We start from the raw sequence: 22,596 nt of genomic DNA, 5'->3' as shown, positions 1-22,596 counted from the left end.
CTGTATATAATATAAAGAAATAGATGAGTTTTTCTGCTAACTGTATAGATCTTTCTTTGCTCATCTTCATTTAAATCAAATATGTGATAAGTGAGTTCCTTATATATTAATTTAAGATAAGGAAAATGTAGTTAATAAGTGACTTGTAGATCTCTCATCATATTCTGTTCTATATATGAAATTCTCTACAAAAGTAGTGTGTTTTAGAGACAAAGCTAACAGTAGTGACAGGATTTTTTTAAAAAGATCTTCTTCTCTGTGAAACATTTTTCTTTCTCCTTCTCTCAATTGCAACAGTGAGTGTATGAGAGTATCATTCTTGAAGAATAATAAAGGACTTATTCTGACATTCTCTAGTGAGTAAATGTCTTCATGATGCAGCTGTGGTCTTTATAGCTGTCAAGAAAGCCTGGTTGAAGGCAGAGACAGTGGTGTCAACAAACTGTGAAAGCACTGCTCTCATTGTCACATCTTCTTCTTCTTCTTCTCCTACTTCTCTTACAGCCGCAGTGACAGTTGTCATGCCTTGTAGTGAGATGTCATTCCTTCTGTCAGTCAGTTCATCTGTGTCTGATTCTTTCTCTGCTTCTCTCACTATCATTGTAACACTGTCTTTCTCTTCAATCAACACAGTGACATATGACCCTGTGTGATTATTTAAAGAGAATCTCAGAGAGAGCTTGATTTCAGAGATAGTAGCTCTGAGAAGCTTAATCTATAGTTTTTCTCTCATGACATATCTGAGCCCTGCTCAGAATGCTGCTAAGTTGAGTCTGCAGAGTCTCATAGTTTCTTTGTCTTCTCTTCATGAAGAGGCTTCAGTGCAGCTTTTAATCAGTACTGTCATCTATCTGCACTGCACTAAGCAGCTGAAGAAGAGGAGGATTTTATATACTTATCTCTTCTCTCACTTCTGTTATTTCTGTTATATCTGTAACAATGACTTCTATCTCTCTGTAAGTATTACCTACTCTACAAGAAGATGTTATATCAGCTCTGACAAGAAGCTCAGATGCTCAAGTAGTACAGAGCAAGAGTCTCAGAGCTTCAAGTATTGATGAATTTTATCAAGACTGAAGAGGTTCTTCTTACTCATCTATAAAAGAAGATAAAAGTGTGAATCTTCAAGATAAAAAAACATCTCAGAATGACTGATCTTAAGAAGAAGTCAGCTGATGCTGCTGTTAAAAGCACTGTAGAGATTAATTACTAATTGAAGAGAATCTTACTTCAATTAAAACAGATAACTGAGATGCTTTATAAGTTGATAAGTTGATATTTTTATATATTTCTTATACTCTTCTACAGTGCTGCAGTACTAACTTCTCAGTAGACAAAGATACTGATATCAGAGACTTCAACAGTGAAGAATGAGTTTGATGAGAGTATAGTTATTAATGAGTAGACTCTGATTTCTCTTTTTACTTTTTCAGCAGGCTGCAGCTCTATTAGAATAGCAGCAGTCTGTAAATTGATAATATTAATCTTTTTATTAATTTTTAATATCTCTTTTCTCTAACTACTTCAGGAATTTTACACTTGTATAGTTTCATTAAACTTCTAAAAAACTCTTTGAGAGAAAATAGAAGAAGAGTGCTACAGAGTCTATAAGATATCAGCTCATCACTATAAGATTATCTCTAAAAAATTGTTTAAGAAAAATAAGAAGTCTTAAGTAGTATTTCTTATTTAATATCTCTGATATATAACAGAGTAATCTCTACTAACTGTCTTATAGCTTATAATCTCTTTCTCAGCATTTTTCAAATACTTAAGTGATTTTCATAAATTCTCTGATAATGAATAATTTTCTTATTTAATAAAATATTGAAGCTTACTGTAATATGTTTACTTATTCAATATTTTCTTTATAAGATATTTAGTATCATTCTTAATCTCAATATTATTCAGCTGAGACAGCTTCATCTCAGAGTATTACTTATAGAGCTTTAAATAGAAAATGTGAAAAACAGAATAAATTGATTTTAATTCTGTGAGTAATTTCAACTTATATATCTGCTTACTCATTACTTTTATTACTGAGAAAGGTTCTAGTTACTACTTACTGAGCTTCTTATACAGTCTCATTATCTTGATATTCTTTACTGAAAGTAGTACTTGATTCTCTATTAAGAACTTCATTGAAAGATGTTTTTAATTATAGTATTCTATCTACTGCTTCTGAGCACAGCAGATGCTTTTCACTATCTTCTTATAAATTTTATTCAAAAGTTTCAATCTTACTTTTACTTCTGACACTGAGAGATACTCTGTTCTCTGTATTTATTCAATATTCTGACTATCTATCTCTCTCTTTAAAATGTCATCTGCAATGTCACTGAGTAACAAAGAATTATATTCATAATAAGCATAGAAAGAAGATATCTTTAAGATTGTATTCTTTGTATTGTTATATATAAATTCAGTAGTTAGAAGATGTTTGAGTCAATCATTCTGATAATATAAATAGAATACTTGAAAATGCTATTCTAGTATCTGATTCTGATATTCAGTCTGATCATCTGTCTGCAAATAAAATATAGTACTGAGAAGACATCTTATTATAAAATGATAGTAAAAAGTCAATCAGTATTTACTAGTGAAGAGAGATTCTCAATCTGTTATCAATGATTTCAGAGCACTGTGATCATGAATGATGATATCTAAAAACAGGTCAGTCAATTCAGAGGCTTTAATCTTTTTATAAGTAGAGATATATCTGATTATCTTCATGAAGTAGTTAATAATGATCAAAATTGAGTTATATTCTTTAACTCTTGTCAACTTTAGCAGATCAACTATGAAATTCATTGATAGATTTTATTATAAGCTCTTTGAAACAGACAGTGATATCAACTTGCTGTATTACTTATATCACAGAATCTTTATCTTTTGATAGATATTATAAGTCTTAATATACTCTTTGACATCTGTCTGAAGCTTGTCTTAAATATATTTATATTTTAGAAGCTTTTCAGTCTTCTCTAATCTGAAGTGCCTCATATGAGAATTATTATAATGAATTCTTAATAACTTCTGACACACTGTTCTGCTATAAGAGATGAAGACTGAATTATTCAGCAGTAGAAGTTCATATTCTTCTAGTTATCAGTGACTTGATTTCTTAGCAGCACTGCTTCACTCAGAGTCTGTCTCTTTTAAGTTCAAATCAGATTCTTTCTTCTTTAACTTTTGAATTTAAGCTGCAGTAGAGATGTCTCTCTTCTGTAACTTATCAATGAATTTTAAAAGTAGTTAAGTTAAAAGATTGTAGACTGTTTCATTCTTTATCAATTCAATGATTGTAAGACATGATATGAGAAGCTTATAATCTTCAGTATCAGTTCTCTACAGAGACCTGGATTTTCTTTCACCTTCTATACTGAGTTATACAGCTGTCTTATCAGCATTATTTCTGAGCTTCAGAGAATCTTAACTCTCTGCAGTCAGCTTCTTCTGCAGTGATGACAGAGATTCTTTTGTAGAATTCTTCTCTGTATTAATAATATTATAATCAGATTATCTAGATAGTATATCAGTGAGATTAAGCTGATCTGAACAGTATCAGATATAGAAATCATACTCTGAAAGCAGCTTCACTTATCTGACTTGATATTCTATCAAGCTCTTTGTTGTTAAGAAGTAATGCAGATTTGTATGATCAGTGAGAACTTGCACTGAGTACTTACTACTCTGAAGATAATGTTATCAGATCTTAAAGAATTTGACAATTACTAACATCTTCTGATCATGAGTATTATATCTTCTCTGTGTGAGTGATAACTTCTTGAAGAAGAAGGTCACTGATCTCTATTTATAATGTCTTATAGACTCTGTGAAAAAGTCTTCTCTCACAGATAATTCATTATCTGTTTTCTCAGAAGTGATTATTTTCTAATTCTTTCAATGTTGAAAGATCTTCAGTATCAACTGTGAAAAGATTTCACAGATTTTATTCTCAGATATATCAGTCTCACACTGACTGAGTAAGTCAGAGTTAAAGTGATTCAGTATTATAATATCTGTGAAAGCTTATTTCAATTCTGCAAACATCTGCATAGTATCTTGAGTGAGAATAAATAATTCTGTTTTTCTGTCTTTCATACTTTTCTTTAACAGATCTGTAAGAGGAACAGTAATCTGTGAATATATATAGATGAATCATCTGTAGAAATTCATAAATTCTAGAAATATCTGCATTTTATAATATATTCACAGCACTGGCCAGTTCTCAATAACAGAGACCTGACTTCTGTTCATTGAAATGTTATTCATCTCAATAATATAATCTAAGAAATCAATCTCCTGCATGTAGAATGAGCATTTTTCAGTGTTTGTATAGAGTTAATACTGTCTTAAGTGACTTAATACTTCTTAAATATGAATATCATGTTCTTTCTTCATTTTTGAGAAGATTAGAATGTCATCTAAGTATACTATACAGAAGACATTGACAAGGCTCTGCAGTGTCTTATTTATATAGATCTGAAAGATAGCTGAAGTGTTATAAAGATTAAAAGATAAAACAAGATATTCAAAATTATCATACTTGATATAAAAAGTTATTTTTCAAATATTATCTTTATTAACTCTGATTCTATAATAGACATTCTGTATATTAATCTTTGAGAACATCTTTACTTCAGATAATTAATCAATCATCTTATCAATTAATAGTAATGAATAGTGATTCTTAATTATCATCTTATTAAGATCTCTGTAGTCTATATATAGATGTAGTCTATTATTCTTCTTAAGTACAAAGAGTATAGATATCTCTGCTGAACTCTTTGATGAATATATTCAGTTCTTTGATTGCACTTCTTCAAGATATTTATGCAGAATATTCAATTTCTTTATAGACAAGTTGTAAAGAGATCTGTACAGTGCTGTTACACTGTCTTCAAGGCAAATCTTATATTATATCTTGATATCAGAAAACTTCACTACTTCTCTTTCTGAAAAGATATTCTTAAAATCTGTAAAGAGATATCATATACATTCATCTTTAATAATGAATACTGCTGCTAATCTTGCAGTAAGAGTGATGACTTCTTCATCTATTCTCAAGTCTCAGTCATCTATTATACAGTATATTGACTCAATCTTTTTCTTAAGATTCTTTCAATGAAACTCTTCAGATTTCTCTATCACTGTCTCTTCATTAGTGAGATAATACTGTCACATCTAAGTGACTCAGTCAATGAGAGAATTGTTTTCTCTCAACTATAAAAGATCTAGAATGATGTTCTTATCTATGATGTTAACTGTGTGAAGAAGCAGACTGCTCTTCTTAAAGATTTCTTCTAAGTCTGTAATTACACACTATGCTTAGATTATATCAAAACAGTGATATTTCATTTCATCAGTAAATTTCACATAATCTGATAGGTCTATCTTCTTTTAATTCTTCATTAAAGAAAAGAAATAGAATATGAAGTTAATATCTACTCTGAAGTCAAGTAGACATCTCACTGATATCTTCTTATTCAGAGTATGTATTGTGATTATAATATAAACTTGAAGATGTGAGAATTATCAATTCTTTTCTTTCTCTTCTTTATCTTTCACAGATACATTTGTCAGAAGAGAAGTTAACTTTGAGAAGATATCTTCTCAGTTTCTTCTCTTCTTCAGCTTCTTATAATCACTGATATAGTGTTCATCAGCTTCACAGTTGAAACAGAGATCTTTATTAAATCTTTTTTAACATTTCTTTACAGTGAGTGAAGAATCAGAATACTTAAAATTCTTCTTTACTTTCTTCACACTGAAGCTATCACAGCACTGTTTAAATTCTGTTATTAATTACTTAGAAGAGATCTTGTTGATCTTTTTCTCAGAGAATTGATTATTTAAATAGATTCAGAAAGTCAGATTAACAAGCTCAGTACAATTAATTAATAAACTCTGATATTATGATATTATTATTCACATCTTATAAGTCAGCTTTGTGAGATAAAGCTGTGTTTTTAATTAATTCAAATTATCAGTCAATTTCTCTCAATATTCTTCAAATCTTGTATTGAAATCAGAAGAATTCTCATTATCTTATTAATATAATAAGTTAAACTGCTGCATCACTGTGAAGCTGCAGTTGCAGTGATCTTTGATTTGATTCAGTAGAAAGTTCTTGAATTCTTCTCAAGTTATAATAGTATTAATACACTCAAGCTCTCTTTCCTTGATGACTCAAGTAGTCACAGAGATGTCTTTAAGAAGATTGACAGTATATATTACTTATATCTCATGAGTATTATACTGGCTCAGATTAAGGTGGAATTTCTGTTCAAGAGTACAGATAAAGCTGTGAAATTCAGATAAGATATTTCTCTTATATCTCAGAGAATCTTCAATCTTAATCTCTCTATCTTCATGATAGATATAGATGTGTAGAGACTGCAGTGATGACAGAGTGATTGAAGAGCTTATGTTAAAATATACAGCAGTTTCAGAAATCTCAGATTTCTGCTGAGATAGAGATGTACACACTCTAGAGAATGATGTAGTGTTTCTCTCAGAGAGTGAGATCAGATTAATTTCAGTGTAAGTGCATGAGATTATATCAGTCTGTTAGAGCTTGACTGATTCAAACCTGTAATCAGATTAAGTGATTTGAATTGTAATATGATGAAATTAAAGCAGTGACTAGTCAGTAGTAATATATAGAGATAGTTGTTTGAGAAGCTGTATAAGTGAGCTTGACTATCTTGCTTGAATAGCAAGCTTATAGACTACAGAGTTATTGCAAGAATATCACAGATATGATACTTAGTATACTAAGAAGATTGTATGAGACATGCAGTAACTCTTATATATATTTCAGTAGAAGAAAAACAAATTACTGACTTCTTTTATAAGAAGTCAGCATCTAGCTATTCTATATAGACAATGAGCAGATATCTTCTCTCATTTCATAAGTAAGAATAGCTGAAGTGATATCTCAGCAGTGTCTCACTGTCAAGGAAAAGTAATCTGCTGACCTTGTATAGAAGCAGAGTTCTCATATTCATCAATCAGATCTTTCTATGATATATCTGAATGATGTCATAGAGTGGTTGAAAACCAGTTCAGACAGAATGAAATCATTCACATGAAAGCAATGAGCCGTGTGGAACCGCAACAGAGCCTTGGCGCGGCCGGGAGCGTGATATTAAATATGAAATTCATAGTCTCAGTGATCAGTCTAATCACTGTTCTGTATACTCTTAAGCTTGATAAAATAGTCATTTAATGTCTGAAGTTATATACAGAAACTCTTATTATTTATAAGTCTGATCTTTATCTACACTTATAAGAGTCTGTAAGAGTTTAAAAGTTAATGTCTTCTTAAGCATGCTAATCTTCATATAATTCTCTCAAGATTAATTATCTACTTCTAGAATCTTGATATCAAAGTCAGAGATAAATGTTATAAGAGAAGTATTTCTCTGTCAGACACTCTGTAATCAATTTAATACTTTTTATTATATAGCAGTATCTCAGAACAGAATATCAAGATATTTAATAATATTATTAAATATTTATAATACTGATTTACATACTTTCATTCATAAATAGAACTTCTGTTTTATATAATTCTTTAATTATTCATTGATATATTAATCTTGATTAGTTAATAAACTGATAATATCTTTATTTACACTCAGTTTTATAAGCATTTTCATTCTTCATAATGAGTAGAGAGTGAGATTGAAAGTATTAAAATATATAGAAGTATTTAAGCATTCTTTCAGTACTTTTATATTTGATTCTGTAAATGTTGAAATTGTATAAGTTTCTTATTATAATAATTATTAAATCTCTTTATATTAGCATTGTTAAGTTACATGTATATTAGCTATTTATTATTATTATAATTTTAATATTACTCAGAGAGTCAGAGCTACTGTGATATTATATTTATACTCACATTTAAAAGTTCTCTTATATTATTATTAGATATGATTATATCAATCATTGAATATGTAATTATATAAATATTTTATACATTTAAGATATCAGAACTTTTAAATCTTTTACTGATATTCTCTTATAAAATTTTACTCTCTTTATAAGATTTTATTACAGAGTTAAAGTAATTGATAAGTAAGCTTCTATCTAAAGACTCAGTATTCACTTAACTATTTAACTATTTCTCTATTTCTTATATGTTGTTATATATTCAGATATCTCAGTGAATAATTATTTCTAATAAGAAGATAATATATGAATAATCATTTCTAATAAGAAGATAATGAATATTTTTCTAGTATAAGAGACCTACACTGAATAGATCAGTATAATATATATAAATCTTATATAATAAAGAGAAAAACATTAGAGAAGAAAAAGAAAGAGAAAGTGCAAGAATCAGTGATTAAAGTGAATATTTATACATGTATGTGATAATATACACAGTGAGACTTCAGAGTGGAAGAATCTATACATGTTCATAACAGTCAAGAATCAGTGATTAAGAGTGACTGAGAATCAGAGCATACACGGCCGAGGATCAGTGATTGAGAGTGGCTGAGAATCAGAGCATACGTGTTCAAGAATGAAGCGGTTGAAATCTGTGGAGTGTAATGGAATAGTCTATATGATTGATCGGGCGCAGCCCGCCACAAGTAGAGAGTTTAGAGAACTAATTAAATCTCTTTTTCAAGCTGCTTTTATTCTTTTTTTTACATTTTTCATAAAAGATAATAGTGAATATAATAGAATAGAATAGTTTCAAAGTCTGAGTAATAACTAGAAATGAATATTCTCATTTATAAATATTTAAAATAGTATTGATAACATTAATAGCTGAAGAGTGCTCTTTACGCAATAGCTTCAGTTTGAGAGACATTTTTTGGCTCATAGAGTGAAGATTGAATGATTGAGATATCAGGGAAGAAGCAGGGTATAATGATATATGCTCAGCACTGAGCCGCTAGTACACTCATATATTGGACACAACTGTACTTCACTCAGGTACTCCGCAACGCACGATCAAATGGGATCAGCAAAGACTTCATGTACTAGCTTGAGTCTTTTGAAAACCTGCTTCTTCCTTCACTTGAAGATTTGTTTGATTTGCTTCCTGATCCGTTTGTGGTAGTTTCCGCATGAACATTCAGAAACCGAGGGGCAACCAGGGCCTATACCCATATCACAACACCTCCATTGATATTGGCCGCTGATGCACTGTGAACGGCCGGGCCTGTGCTGTATTGAGGCATCTCTTGACGGTTTCTCAGTACTATTTTCTTTCGTGTGTATATTTACTGAACACAGCCGGTGTGTGTATCTCTTTGATATTGCATGAAGTTAGCCCGGAACGAACACGGAAACAATACTAACACTCCACTAGAACGAACTTCTTGAATACCCTCCATTGATCTAGCGTATTGCCATTTCCGCCATCAGGCCGGCCACAGTTATATGTCCCCTAAACTCCATCATCTTGAGCATGCCAAAAATTTGCCGGCGTCCTTCAGAACCTAGGCACGATCCTACCCCAAGTGAATTCCTGATAGAGAAAGGAGAAGAGGGCTTTTGTCAAACACACTCCACAACCAGTACAACGGTAGATGTAATCATTTATAAACCTACTATTAGGTGCAAGCTGTGCCTCACAACCCCCTCCAAGTCGACAAAGTTGCCGTATGGGTTGATTTCGTTCCGAACCAAATTTAGATGGGCTTAGTGAGACTCGTGCTAGCGGTGTCGAAGGACGTTCCTGCTTCTTGCTCTGATGGAGAGATTTGCTCCCAAGTCTTACTTCCTTTGAGTAGAATGGAGGACTCAATTAATATCATTCTATCTAATTCAACAAGGCTCCTGGAGCCTGTTTCAATGACAAGTCCGCCAGATTGTTCTATATGGGGTGTACTCCTCAAAGACTGCAAAGCAAACGCTGATGAAATGTGGATACGGACAGGGTGAAGGGCGACTACTCTCTTTGTAAACTGCTAAGTTTTAGTTTTTTCAAGCCTTGAGTAGTGAAAATCGGCATTGTTTCAAACCTCTTTGCATGGCTTTGGGGCTCAATCATTATTGGAAAGTTCTTTTTGATGTAATGGCCGTATATTTCATTTTCCAAGGCCATACGTGTGCAGCTACTGCAGAAAATGAAGCCACTACGGCCTCACCGACTCTATTTTTAATGCTGATTCTGTCAACGGCAATGGCTGTTGAAGTAACGAGCAGGCATTCTGGTTCACTCTGAGGCAAAGATTGACTGATATAATTGATGAGAACTCAATTGAGAGTAATTTTGCACCTCTATTAAACAAGCAAGTGAGTGGTTTGATCTATAAGAGCAGCTGGACAAGCAGTGCATCAGTATTAATATCGCAGTTGCCATTCTGTGGGCTGGTGGATATCTTTTAGCGGTGAACTGCGTAAAGAGAATTGGCCCATATCACATTGAATGACCTCGGTTGACTGCAGAGGACATAGCATCCTGGGTGGACGGTGACAGGAATTCATTTGGCTTTCTTGGCTGGGAGTCCGCAGGAATACAGACCGAGAGGACACTCGTATGCAACCTCGCAGGGTAGCTTTTGCCGGGGGCGATGGCGTCAAGCAATCTATTTGTCCATTGCAATCCAAACAGACGAGGAAATCAAATACATCCTGTCACAACCAATTCGCGGACTATTGTCCAATTTCAGAATTGTATCCACACTGTCAAATCATCATCCAAGGTGTCACCATTGAACACCCTCATGAGCAAATTGTCGTTACACAATGCTCCTAGAACATCCAACCAGTGGTCGCGGTGCAGCACCTGGGCCAAGTCCTGTATAAACATAGAAGGAGCATGATCGCAAGCTTTCATTTGCCTGGCATCCAGTACTGACGGGCGGTGAAAGGTGTTTTCAAAACCTGCTGCATTGAACAAACCTGCGTCCTTCACCTGAACTAGTCTGGTTTGGATATTTTATACCAGTGAATTGTATTAGCAATCAATGTATGAAAAAGTGACCCATCAGTGGAGGGCTGTAGGCCTTGGACAGTCTCTATACCCAGGTCAGTCTCTATACTCAAGGGGGCTCTATACCCAGGAGGACTCTATTCTCAGGGGATCTCTATACCTGGGGGGCTCTATACCTGGGGCCCTCTATGATACGCTGCAGTCTGAAAGCCAAGACTGAGCTTCCCCTTTCTACTCACGACGACGACAATCGACCAACATCGCGAGCATGTTGAAATGGCAAAGGCCAGCCCATTCTAATATTGTTTTTTTTTTTTTTTTTTTTTTTTTTTTTTTTTTTTTTTTTTCAGGCTCTTGGGAGACGAGACTGTGTCTGTGTCTGTATCTTCGTCGGTTGTGCTGCGGAGACCCCCCGCGGTCCCTCGGCTGGATCTGAGTTTGACCAAACCAATGTTTTCAGGGGAACCAATCAGTTTCCAAATCTATTTGAAGGGCTTTGCCGCCAGCCAAAAGCGTTCTCGGACATGCATACACGACACGGGCGGTGTGGGACATCTTTATGCTTTCTACTCCGTACATCCCGTCCGTGAAAGAAACAGAAAAATGGAAGAAGATCGAGTGAGTCTCGCTTGCTTGGAGAGCTGCTCTCTCTCTCATGTTCACTTGCCCATTGTTGCCGCCAATTATGGAACAAATAATCCGACATTGCTTCTTTGCACGGGAGGCACAATGCTAGAGAAAATTCTAATTGAATGAATGATATTACGGCTTCATGGGTTCTGCAACCCTAACAGCCCTCTCCGTTTGTCGATGGCCGCTTGTCAATCCGAGCCTGCATCTCAGTCACTAAAACTCCAAGTCTAACCACCGTCTACCTACCCCAAATCAGCCAGATGGGCATGTGGATTCTCTTCGTATTTGAATGCACTATGGTGAAACCATTAAGGATCGCTAATAATACCTGCCAAATCCATTTAGAACCCCAATGCGTGTCTGCTTGTTGGGAACACTAGTCAACTTCTAGCATGCCTCTGGGATCTGCATATCGTACCTGGAAGCACGCAAATACGATATCAGCTTCGGGGGAGCGATAGCTCTTCTCACCTCTCCCCTATAACCGTTAGCCCCATTCGGCTTTCTCTTTTTTCCTCCCATCATACCCTTGCACTACTCGTATTGCCAGTGGTACTACCTCTCTGCGTGGGAACTTGTTAACAAAGATCGGATATCATGGGAAACGCGGAAGCGATCAGTAGAGACTCCCAAAATTGCGAATATATAAATTATTAGGCCTTCTCTCATGAACCATGGACGGTCAGCATCATCCACAGACTCCTCCAGCACATAGGGCACCTTGAGCATTATTTCTCCAGCTTTTGCAGAATATACCAAGGAATATGACAAACTCCTCCCCCTCCGTCTGGCAGATTTCATACCGGAATCTGGCCTGGCCAAAAGAGAGATGACTTGACTCAATTGGACCCCAGAACGATAGAGACAATTCTATAAGGAAGCAAAGTACAAGTACGTGTGTAGCCCTCGTTGAAATATCAAGGCTAATGTTGGATTAGATGTCACTTCCTTCGCAATGGCAAACATGACATTGTACACAGAGGCCGGCGAACTCATAATCTCACTTGAGCGCTTTAGGCCTATGTTGAAGTCACTTCAGTGCGGAAGCAAATGATGTTAACCTTCACTTCAAAAGCGAATTTCGAGTACGCCATCCGCGCATGGAAATGGGTAAACGAGGGTGAGACCCATAAATTCATCATGATCGCGGATGATCCAAGCTGTGGTCGTCTTGGTGAGCGAGTCCCCTACTTGATTCACGATGCGGACTACGATGAGAATAATTTCATTGCCTATCTTTATGGCGAAGAGAAAAAATGGGAAGAAGTAGCTCATACTTTTGACCTCGAGTATGGCAGCGCCGAATTGCCCGACTCCTCTCAATCGCTTCACAAACGCCTGGGGATTTTCGAAGAAGGTTAATCTCCCGATCAAAAAGCGCTTCAACAGCAGCATTTTATTAATATAAAAGATCCAATCAGATCTATGAGACTAGACTGCTTTGACTGTGGCACATCTGGTCGCTTTCGAGGCCAGATGAAAATCAAAGTCAAGTGGCTGAAGCCACAGGAGGTTCCCCTGACTATTTCGCCGGACAAGGTTCGAGGAGATCTAGGACTTAAACTCACCACCAAGAGACAAAATCCCCGGTAGATTCTCCTTGAGTCAGTCGAAAAAGCTATAACTATTCCTATCTGGGGCACCAGTATTAAAGGAATAGGTGAAGTTGGTTTTATATTAAAGCTTTCATTGGGTATTTCAACACGTAACAAGAACTCCGCCATAGCTAACTTGCAAAAGTTTATGACCAAAAATTCTCCGGCTGGGCACCCACCTTCTTGGCGAAGCCATTTTCGCTGGACTCAAAGTACAAGGGTAGTGCCAATGTGTACCTGCAGAACATTGGGCCGTCCTTTAAAATTTTCAAAAACGGAGTGGAGGCCATTCCTCCGGCTAAATTACCCCTGTTTGAGACTACAGTCGATTCGTACAATAGTAAAGGCTCCACATGCGCAAAGAGGAATAAACAAGGCATCAGTATCGACACTTATTATTATTAATGCTGGTGGAGCTCTTACAATCCGTGCCGGGACAAGTGGGGATACTGTGATTACTGCAGATTTGAACGACGTACCTCTTGTTAATTTCAAGACGGGGATAGACATGGACGAGGCCCAGGAGTTGGAGGGAGGAGGCATTCCACGTCTGCCAACGCCAGAGCCAGGGGATAAACCGAAGCCGAAGCACAGCCAAAGCCAAAACCAAAACCCAAGCCGAAGCCCACGAAAAGTGGCCGCGGATGGTGCCCGATATAGATCGTGTCCCAATACTACCAAAAAGTGCATTGCGCACGGCCAGTACCCAATTGGAACAAAGGTATACATAAGCTGCAAAGGCAAGGGAAAAAGTATCCATGGCTATGAGTATGAATCCGTCGCCTCGCAGCCCCCTCTCAGAGTCCCTATTTTCTATTCTTCATCATTCCTGCCTTCTTTATATTTACGTATCCGTCAAAACACTTTCGGAACACGAGGCTGATCTGGCCATTCTTCTACAGCTGGTGGGACAAAACAAAGCAGAAAAATCATGCAGAGGTAAGGAAGACTCCGTCTCTATTCATATTTCCCTACTTGACCTAACGGGCGAAACTCTAGATAAACTCCCTACTTGTTGAATGGAGTCATATCTTATAGGTTTCCTTTCCTTCTAAGCCGTCCAAACGGGGGGGAATGGTTATTTGGATAAGATGATCGCGCACTAAATGTGTACGTGAGGAGGGTGTCAGTTCTGCACATACCAAGCCAATTCCACAATGCTGTCCTTTTTTGTGTTTTCTTATTGAGTACATGTTATGTATTTACCTTCTTTTCACTCCTTAAAACTACTTCTTGCCTACGAATGGGCTGAATAATATATTTCCCCCCCCCCCCCCCCCCTCTTTTTTATTTTTATTTTTAATTTTTATTTTTAATTTTTTTTAATTTTTTATATTTTTTCACTTGAGAGCGTAGTGGCTATCTATTCAAATGGTGATGATCAAAATCCAATAGTGAAGATTGGTGAGATCTAGTCATACAAACTAATACATTTGCTTAAAGTAGATTTTCAGAGGGTGACTCGCATGAAGGAAAGGGGGAAAATCAAATGGATGAATTCGGCTGAAAAGGTGAATCACAAGCATTGAGAGCAAGTGCACAACCAACTCTCCAAGGGTATCATATATCATATCCATTGCGCGCAACATAGAGACATAAATTAAAAAAGTGAATAACACAAGCCTGTGCTTTTACTTGAGTGTATTAAAAAGGGGGATCAAAACCTGTCAAACCAAATCACAGAAAGCCATTCATTCCTCAGCATGCCGCATACCCAACATCACCAAACGACAGCACAAATTCTAAATATTCTTCCTCCCCTTCTTCAGCCTCCCAATGGGCATGTCCCCCCTGCGCCACAAACGAAATATGCCCTACCTGCTCCTCAGACCGTACATCACCCAGCATCACCCTGACATCCCTCAGCTGGCGCGTTCCAGCGCATCCTGGAACGAGCCCGCAGACACCGGCGCGTGTGGGTTATCCCGCGTGTATGACGAGACAAAGCCTAGGATATCTGGCGCGAGCGTGATGCGCTTTAGCACGACGCTGGCTAGCGCTAGGATCTGTAGCACGAGGGAAGATGATGAGGAACACGGCGAGCCAGGAGCGGTCGCACTTGTACACCTCGCCAACGTATCTGAAGCCGCGGGCTTCCACGGGCACGAAGCAATACAGCGGTAGGGCCTCGGTAGAGCAATCACCCATTGCTTCGTACGTGGCCGGATCCTTGGGCAGCGGGGTGCCGCGGTAGATGGTTGCAAAGCTGGCTGGCCGGGAGGAGTTGAGGCCTACTTCCATGCGTGCGGAGAGGACTTTTGGATCCAGTTTCCACAGGTCCATGTCGATGCGGCCGCCGCGGAGGAGGGAGGTGTCGTTCATCCAGCGCTCGGTGAGTGTGGCGGAGTAGAGGTAGTTGGTCGATGTGTCGCGGTCGGTTGCCGTGGGGAGGAAATAGAAGGTGAAATTTATGTAGTGAGTTAGGGACTTGTAATTTTCGACTCGCTATGAGGGGCGCATGGCTTGCACGCGGCAGGATTCAGATTGGCATTCGACTCGAGAGTCGACTGAGAGGTTGCCGAGGGTGCAGTTTGCCAGTCCCCAGGTGTGATTGCAGCCATGCTGGGTTCTGGATCCGAACATGAATTTGGCGCAGGAGGATATGTCGCCGCCAACCCCATCGGTCATTGCTGGGAATTCATCAACAAGATAAGTGAGCATAGAGTGTCCGGGTCCGCTGCTCGCGCTAACCATATTATATGACAGTGTAGCGAGATCTTCTTTTTCCGCGAGGATGTTGTTCAAACACTGGACATCAAAGTGATGTGATGTTCGGTGAACGTCACGTTCCTTCAGCCACGGGCCTTCCGACAGGAAGACCTGGAGAGAGGTAAATTGTACAGCAGAATTCCAGTCTACCATGCGCCAATCGCTGTCGTTCTCACCCGGCTTCAACGAACTTATATCCGGAATTTTGACATTACCCCAAAGGCCCATGCCGGTTCCCGCAATGGTTTCAGAGGCCATCAACGATGATGTGTAGAGGGATGCTACTAGATCTCCCCCGGTTTGTATGGAACTAGTCCCAATCAGCGAGGTATCATGGATTGAAAGGGGAGATATATACCAGTTGGTAGCATTATAGGCTATTTGCCTTTTGTCAGCATAAAGTCAAGATGCAGGAACAAAATGTGAAGCATGTCGTACCCCAAGCCTTATTCCTCTCTCCGCCCTAAAGGTGCCATATATTCGAAAGAAGTAGCCGACCAGAGCTGCGAAAATAATCGGGAAAATCGTGGGAGTCAACGTCGTGGCCAATATGATTCGATCACCACGCTTGCTCCTCGTGTCCCCGTCTATCGAAGCCGCTTAGATTGCAATGACTATTTCTCATTGTCAGACCAAAAGATCGGGGACAGGTAAAGATTGGAAGGAATAAGAGAACAAATGATGGATGAACAATTAAAAATAAATAAAATAAAAATGGACATCTTATGATCTGTGGCATCATCAGACCTCAGAATCATTTAAAACAGTACGACCCCGGTGAAAGCTACAGGGAGAATGGCCAAACAAAAATCCCATATCGCACTCATAACCACAGAGCTCGGCGTTTTACTGAGTGCCACGGCATTCTGGGTCGATACCGGATTCGTTCCATCCAGCAAGGGGTTAAAAGACGTTCGCGAGCCATGCTCTATGTTCAGGCGTGTATTAATTGCTGATAGCTGAGGGCTGCTGTCTCCGGGCGTTGGAGGCAAGCTGGAGTCGGAAAGATAGATGTCTATATGATGACATTTCGGATTCACCACCGTTGACGGTTCTTCAGGGCCTCCCTTTGGACCCGCCAGCCCTAGAGACTACAGGTTGGTTGTCGGGGCCAGGAGTTACCCGCTGCTGATGTGAAGGACGAAACAACACTTTTGTTATTGTGTCATGGAACAAACCCCGAGGTGCAACATGCTTGCTGGCTTTAAGATTGAAAATAGGGGTAAAGAGCGGAACCCATTCGCTGCTTAGCAAGTTCGCAGGCGTAGTTAATAGTAATCATAACAACGAAGGGTTTGAATAGAAAAGATTTCTGTCAAGGTCGGGTCTGAGAAAGAGCTGCATCCTTGGTTTATTACGCAGCGCCAAAAATTAGTCGCGTTTGCTGTCTTGCTTTGGAGGGAACAAAATGTCTACTAAATCCTTTCTTCATCTTGGCTATGTCTTTTTATTCTATCATTATCATTGTATTGTACATTGTACGGTTCAATTTCTTCTTCTTCTTTTAGTTACATATATATATTATTATTATTATTATTATTATTATTATTATTATTATTGGAACGGGGGGAATATGGCTACATGCTGGCCAAGTGTGGATGAGATTCTCAATACAGTTGGTGTTCTTGGTGAGATAGTTATCGACAAGTGCTGGCTGGAGAGGTGTATTTATCGCATGGCATTGCTGAGAGAAGATGGGCAAACCCCTTTCTCTAGTTGTAGAGATGGGAGGAGTGCAAAAAAACCGGCGAAGAGATGTGGAAACATTTGACTCTATCATTCATATGCAGGACAATAAATAATAAGAAGAATAGAAATAGTCGTAGTAACAAAAACAAGCTGTCCTTCGCTGGAATATCTGAACAATAAAAATCCGAAATTAACAATCAACAATCAATATATATACTTCTAAAAATCAAAACCAAAAGCCCTGAACTCAAGACAATGTTAACAAGGCACGTAAACGCAAAACGCCTGACATCCCTACAACCTATCCTCTTTCTTCCTACTCCAAAAACCCTGCACATACCTAAACCAAATACAGGCGAGAACCTAGAAGTCGCCCCGTCACCTGCCACGTAGCCGTCATACAGAAATGTAGGAGCAGCCAAAACCAAAAATAAGCGATACAAACAACTCAAAACTGCCGTTATCTATGAGGTTGCAAACGTCCACCCGCCATTCCTCTTCAGGCGTTCCCTCTCCGCTAGATCCCATTTGATCTCATCCTGCGTCAACCCGTCTGGCCCACCCCAATTGGCACTACTAGTCCGATCGCGGAATCGCTTAAACCGGTCTTTGTTATCCTTGAAGATCTCCTCCATGTGCAACGGCGCAGTGGGGCCGAATACCTGCTCCCCATCTTTGCCTTCCTGGCTAATGAGGATGTTGTTTAGGTTTTCGGGTTTGGCCCAGTCGGGAACGTTGTACGGCTCTGCGTCGGAGTCCTCATCTTCGCTGTCCGTGAGGATTTCGGGAAGTTTTATGCTATCACCGTTAGGGTAAGCCGGGGAGGATTTGAGGATTTTCTGTGGGCCGTGTGCAGGCGTTTTGTGAGTGGTAGCGTGGGGTGGGTTTGAGTTGTCAGCGAAGGGGATTTTGCCGCTGGCAAATTTAGACATTTCCAGCGGGTGGCCGTTCCGATGCGGCTGTGATTGCACGGGAGCTGAAGGCTGGAAATGGCGGGGAGCTGTAGGGTTCTTGAAAAGTGACGGGCCAGCCTGGTGGTGGGGTGGAGGTGGCATCGTTGAATAACCCTGGTTGTACATTTGCTGTTTAGGAGCCTCCTGTTTGATGTTAGCATACTTCAACAATTTTGCGAGAAGACAAAGATGTACCTTGCGAACGTTGGACTGGCGGATTGGAGGTGCCATCGCTGATCGAATTGGTGGCTCAGCGGCGGCAATCTCATCATCTGTCTTTCGCCGTTTGCCGTCTGCTTGGTGCACAGCTGCTCCTACTTTCCCAGTAACCGGACGCCCTGAGCTTTCATCCTCCAGAGCTCTCTTCGGGGGTTTGGCCGGATTTGGTGGTGGATAATTTACCGGACGAACTTGCCCCTGTATACTATGCAGTCTCGAAGGTCTGGTGGATGGTAAGTCGTTTCGCTGAGATCCTTGTAACACAGCCTTCTCTTGTTGAAGAATAGAGCCCTTGAAAATCCGCACAAGTTAGGGAGTGGTGTAATCTGGAAACAATAAGGAGGCAAAAAACCTACCAGGTCATTCACAGGCGTTGGCTGCTGGTTACGTTGCTGCTCTAATTTTCTTGCATTTTCCAATCGTCTCTTTTCGATGGCTTGCTTGTGGGCAAGTTTCTTGGGGTCGTCTACTACCGACCGCTCCCGTTCTCGTCGTTCGGCCTCAGCACGGCTAGCTTGCTCTTGTCGACGTGCCTCTTCTTGTCGGCGCACTTCTTCCTGCTGAGCTGCTCGCTTCCGTTGGGCTTCACGCTGCTCCTGAAACTTCCAGTTAGCGTAAACCGTGGACTACAAAATTTACAAGCGGCATACCTCTCTTTTCTTCTCGGCGGCCTGCACGGCCTTTGATTTCGAACTCGTGGCAGAGGTGGCGCTCTTGAAACTACTAGTAGACGAATTCGTCTGCATTGATAATTTACTTCCTTTTTTATTTACACCTGGTGCAGGTGCCTTTGGCGCTGGAGTCGGGTTCGGGGTAGGCTCCTGAATACTCGAAGAGAGGGACGAATTGGACAACGGGATACGCTGTGAAAGAGTTCCAACCCGAATAGACACGGGTTGGGGCTTTGGTTTCTGGATGTCTCTCGTAGGTCTAACAGGACGACGGCTGTCATTCTGCTTGGATTGATGGTGAGGTTTCGCAGGAACAGCAAATTTGTGCTCTATATCTCGGCTTTGTTCCGGTTCACGTACAGATTGTTGCGTTGGTGGTCTTCTGGGGTTAGGTCTTGTTGCAAGGGGATCTCGGGCCGGGGTTGTCCCTACTGATTTGGGAGGTGGACGGTGTTCTGGTGCGACATTAATAGTAGCTTGCTTTTGTATTTCCTGCTCTCTGGATTTTCGCAATTGTTCTTCCATGCGCTGCATCTCTTGTCGTTCTTTCTCTTTTCGCTTCTCTTCTCTCTCTGTCGAACTTCTGGTTCGTCGTCCTTCCTGTAATGGAGGGCTCTGAATGGCAGGAGGCTGAGGTTCTTGGGAAAACATTTCTTGTAGATTTGGATAGAGACCGGTGTGGGAACGTGTGGTAGTAGGCGATGGCGACAGAGCCTCCTTTCTGGCAGCTGCAGATACACTGCCCGTACTTGTAAATAGTCCTTTGGCAGTTTTCATTATCGACTGTAGTCTGGATTTGGAGGCACTCAGAGGGCCATCATCCCTTCTTGGTGAAGAAACAGGAGTAACAATTTCACGGTCAGATGTGGTTCTCTGATGGCCTATGGTATTTGCTCTCGGGGACGTAATTATCGAGGTGGAGGCCGACTTCGCGTGAAAAGCAACGCCAAAAGGCTTGGCCGCAGGCGAACGCCTCTCTGGCGATCGACTATACATAATCCTTGACATACGGTCCTCTTGAGGTGCTAGCTGGCGGAGCTGCTGGGGAGATTCGGCAGTCATTTCTCTCACAGAATGGGACGACTGGAAATGTTGCGGCGACCTGGGTAGTGCTGTTCTGCTATCATAAGTTTGAGCCTCGATTGGGGATGGCCTCCGTGGTTCATCAGCAGCAGGCTCAACTTGCGACGACAGCTCAGGATATTGAACCTGGGAATTAACATTAGGTGCAGGGGCTGGGATTGACTTGGTACTCCGCGATGACTGAGACTTGCCAAGCATATTGATTTTCTCGTGGAGCAGCTGCGTTGAGGATTTGTTATAAGTAGTTGTACCCTTCATTGTAAGCTCGGATTCCTCGTGTAGAGGAGGAGGAGCGCGGTCTTCAGCAGTTTTCGTACTATCCTCAATATTTCCTTGTTCGGTGTGTTCTTCTGGCAAAATTTGTGTCATTCTTGCACCTCCAGTTTGGCGTCCATAATAACCACTCTGAATTGATTTGGATGAATCAATATGACTGATCCTCGACAATCTATGTCCTCCCATGCTTCGTTTTGTTATTGGCTCCCGAGCTGGAAGAGAAGCGAAGCTCAAGCTACTTTTACGGATAGGAGGGCGGTCAGGAGTTGATCCATCAGAAGGAGATCCGATGTCGTCGAAGTGATGATCGAGAGCAGCATCGTGTTCATGTGTTTCTACTTCCATCACGTTGGCTTTTTCAAGAGGTGTGGAATCAAGCCGTCCGGGTGCGTGAACTGGTTCTCGAGGTGATTCAAGATGCGCTGTGGTGGCGACTTGTTTAGGGGCGGCCATGGAAGTCGATTCATAAGGGTCAGTATCCATGGGCTCCACGGTGCTCTCCTTACTTGGCGCGATTTCTCTTGCGGAGTGGAAGGAAGCGTCCGTTGTGCGTCGGTCAACGGACGGGCTAAGATCATTACGATCGCCAGGGATGACAAGGGTCGAGTCTTCCAATGGCTGGGTAGCTGTTTCCACATATTCTTGCTCGGGCGCAGGTTCGTGTTCTGGCTTGCGTGCTGGCTCCGGCTCCAGTATCCGTTGGGTGTTTTGGTTTGACTTTGGCTCTCGCTCTGCTTCTGGTGCCTGCTCTGGTCCCTCCTCTGGTTCTGGCTCTTCTGGCACCGATTTTGATTCCGGCTCTGACTCCTTGTGCGGTTCCGAATATACTAGATCCATTTCATCATCCTCGTCGGGCATGCCATGGTATCCAGAGTCTGTATTGCAAGTGGGTTGTTTTGCTTGGTGGTATTGAACTGGGGACGAGTATTTCGGTTGCTCTTTCGGGGACGGTTTGGCAGCTAATTTCGTGATTTCCTGATGGAACCGGCTAGGCGGCGCAGGGCTGTTTCGGACATTCTGCTGTGAAGAGAATATGTCGCTCAACGGCTAGAAAGAGTTAACAGTCGCGTTTTATTATTTAACAAGAAAACCTCATAATCCGCGCATAAGGTTCATGCAATGGTGATACGGTGCACTTACAACCCGAGCCTCTCGTGGGGTCTTATGCTTCCTAGCTGTTCTTGGAGTCTTTCCCCGTAGCTTTCCTGGGGTCTTAAAGATCTCGGTTACGTTACTATTCGCATATATCAGCTCCTATTCCCATCATTCTTCAATGTACCCGCTATAGATCAACAAAACCGAGGAGGGGGCTGAGTGGTTGGTCGTACAATTGATTCCTGCTGAAGATCTCTGCCATATGCTCATTCAGCCAATCCATCTCATTCTGCGCAGGATACTCGATTTCATCCATCTCCTGATTGATCAGCTGTTGTATATTCTCCTTCTCAGCGGCGATCCAGGTTGAGGAGCCCACAGCTCTCTGCGCCCTCGTTGTGGCTCCGGAGGCCATTTTTTCGATGTAAACAACGCGACTTCAATGGCAGATGAGGGACGCGTCGCAGGAACAAATACGCAGATAAAAACGGGCTTCAACTAGGCGGGGGAGCCTCTCGCCAGTATCTTGCAGTCCGGCGCTAGATGCAGTGGCATTGGGGACACATTGGGTGGTTGGTGTGAAGTATTGTCGTTCTATCGATGGTTTGATATGGATCTTTCGACGTCGAGTTGTCGCCAAACAAGGAAGTTGCCCAAAACAGGACCGGATGACTAAACATGCTAACTCGTCTTGGAAGCCGCGAGATCACCTGCCTACGCTAGCCCTAATGCCAAGCCCTCCAGCCCTAACTCCGCTTTGGGTTCCT

The 22,596-nt window shown here is 40.5% G+C and overlaps 5 protein-coding genes across 6 annotated transcripts; 2 read left to right on the top strand and 3 right to left on the bottom strand.

The window, feature by feature from the left end:
* Window positions 1–12,592: 12,592 nt before the first annotated feature.
* On the top strand, window positions 12,593–13,132 carry BDBG_17872 (uncharacterized protein; the record flags this gene model as incomplete). The annotated part of the gene is made up of 2 exons (XM_031725498.1): window positions 12,593–12,896; window positions 12,951–13,132. The coding sequence occupies 2 exons, from the start codon at window positions 12,593–12,595 to the stop codon at window positions 13,130–13,132; spliced, it is 486 nt and encodes a 161-aa protein (XP_031581027.1).
* Window positions 13,133–13,282: 150 nt separating this feature from the next.
* BDBG_17869 lies at window positions 13,283–16,577 on the top strand (the record flags this gene model as incomplete). Of its 2 annotated transcripts, XM_031725494.1 has the most annotated exons (4): window positions 13,283–13,902; window positions 14,037–14,073; window positions 14,134–15,787; window positions 15,841–16,577. In XM_031725494.1, 3 exons carry the CDS (start codon window positions 13,283–13,285, stop codon window positions 14,170–14,172), a joined length of 696 nt encoding a protein of 231 aa, XP_031581025.1. In that variant the 3' UTR covers window positions 14,173–15,787; window positions 15,841–16,577. The 2 variants fall into 2 exon arrangements, with proteins under 2 accessions (XP_031581025.1, XP_031581026.1); XM_031725495.1 differs by lacking the exon at window positions 15,841–16,577 and having other exon boundaries at window positions 13,283–13,855; window positions 14,134–14,786.
* BDBG_17871 (uncharacterized protein) lies at window positions 14,997–15,456 on the bottom strand (the record flags this gene model as incomplete). Its single annotated transcript, XM_031725497.1, has 2 exons — window positions 14,997–15,140; window positions 15,211–15,456. The coding sequence occupies 2 exons, from the start codon at window positions 15,454–15,456 to the stop codon at window positions 14,997–14,999; spliced, it is 390 nt and encodes a 129-aa protein (XP_031581024.1).
* BDBG_17870 (uncharacterized protein) lies at window positions 15,580–16,101 on the bottom strand (the record flags this gene model as incomplete). The annotated part of the gene is made up of 1 exon (XM_031725496.1): window positions 15,580–16,101. One exon carries the CDS (start codon window positions 16,099–16,101, stop codon window positions 15,580–15,582), a length of 522 nt encoding a protein of 173 aa, XP_031581023.1.
* An 830-nt stretch (window positions 16,578–17,407) lies between the features above and the next one.
* On the bottom strand, window positions 17,408–22,595 carry BDBG_08812 (inner centromere protein). Its single transcript, XM_002620739.2, has 6 exons — window positions 22,063–22,595; window positions 21,875–21,968; window positions 19,355–21,781; window positions 19,061–19,300; window positions 18,681–18,995; window positions 17,408–18,629 (listed from the first exon to the last, which is right to left on the bottom strand). The coding sequence occupies exons 1-6, from the start codon at window positions 22,242–22,244 to the stop codon at window positions 17,997–17,999; spliced, it is 3,891 nt and encodes a 1,296-aa protein (XP_002620785.1). The 5' UTR covers window positions 22,245–22,595; the 3' UTR covers window positions 17,408–17,996.
* Between the last annotated feature and the right edge of the window lies 1 nt (window position 22,596).

Source organism: Blastomyces gilchristii (genome assembly GCF_000003855.2).
Source record: "Blastomyces gilchristii SLH14081 genomic scaffold supercont1.29, whole genome shotgun sequence".
Taxonomy (NCBI): domain Eukaryota; kingdom Fungi; phylum Ascomycota; class Eurotiomycetes; order Onygenales; family Ajellomycetaceae; genus Blastomyces; species Blastomyces gilchristii.
This window is presented reverse-complemented; position numbering and strand designations above follow the sequence as displayed.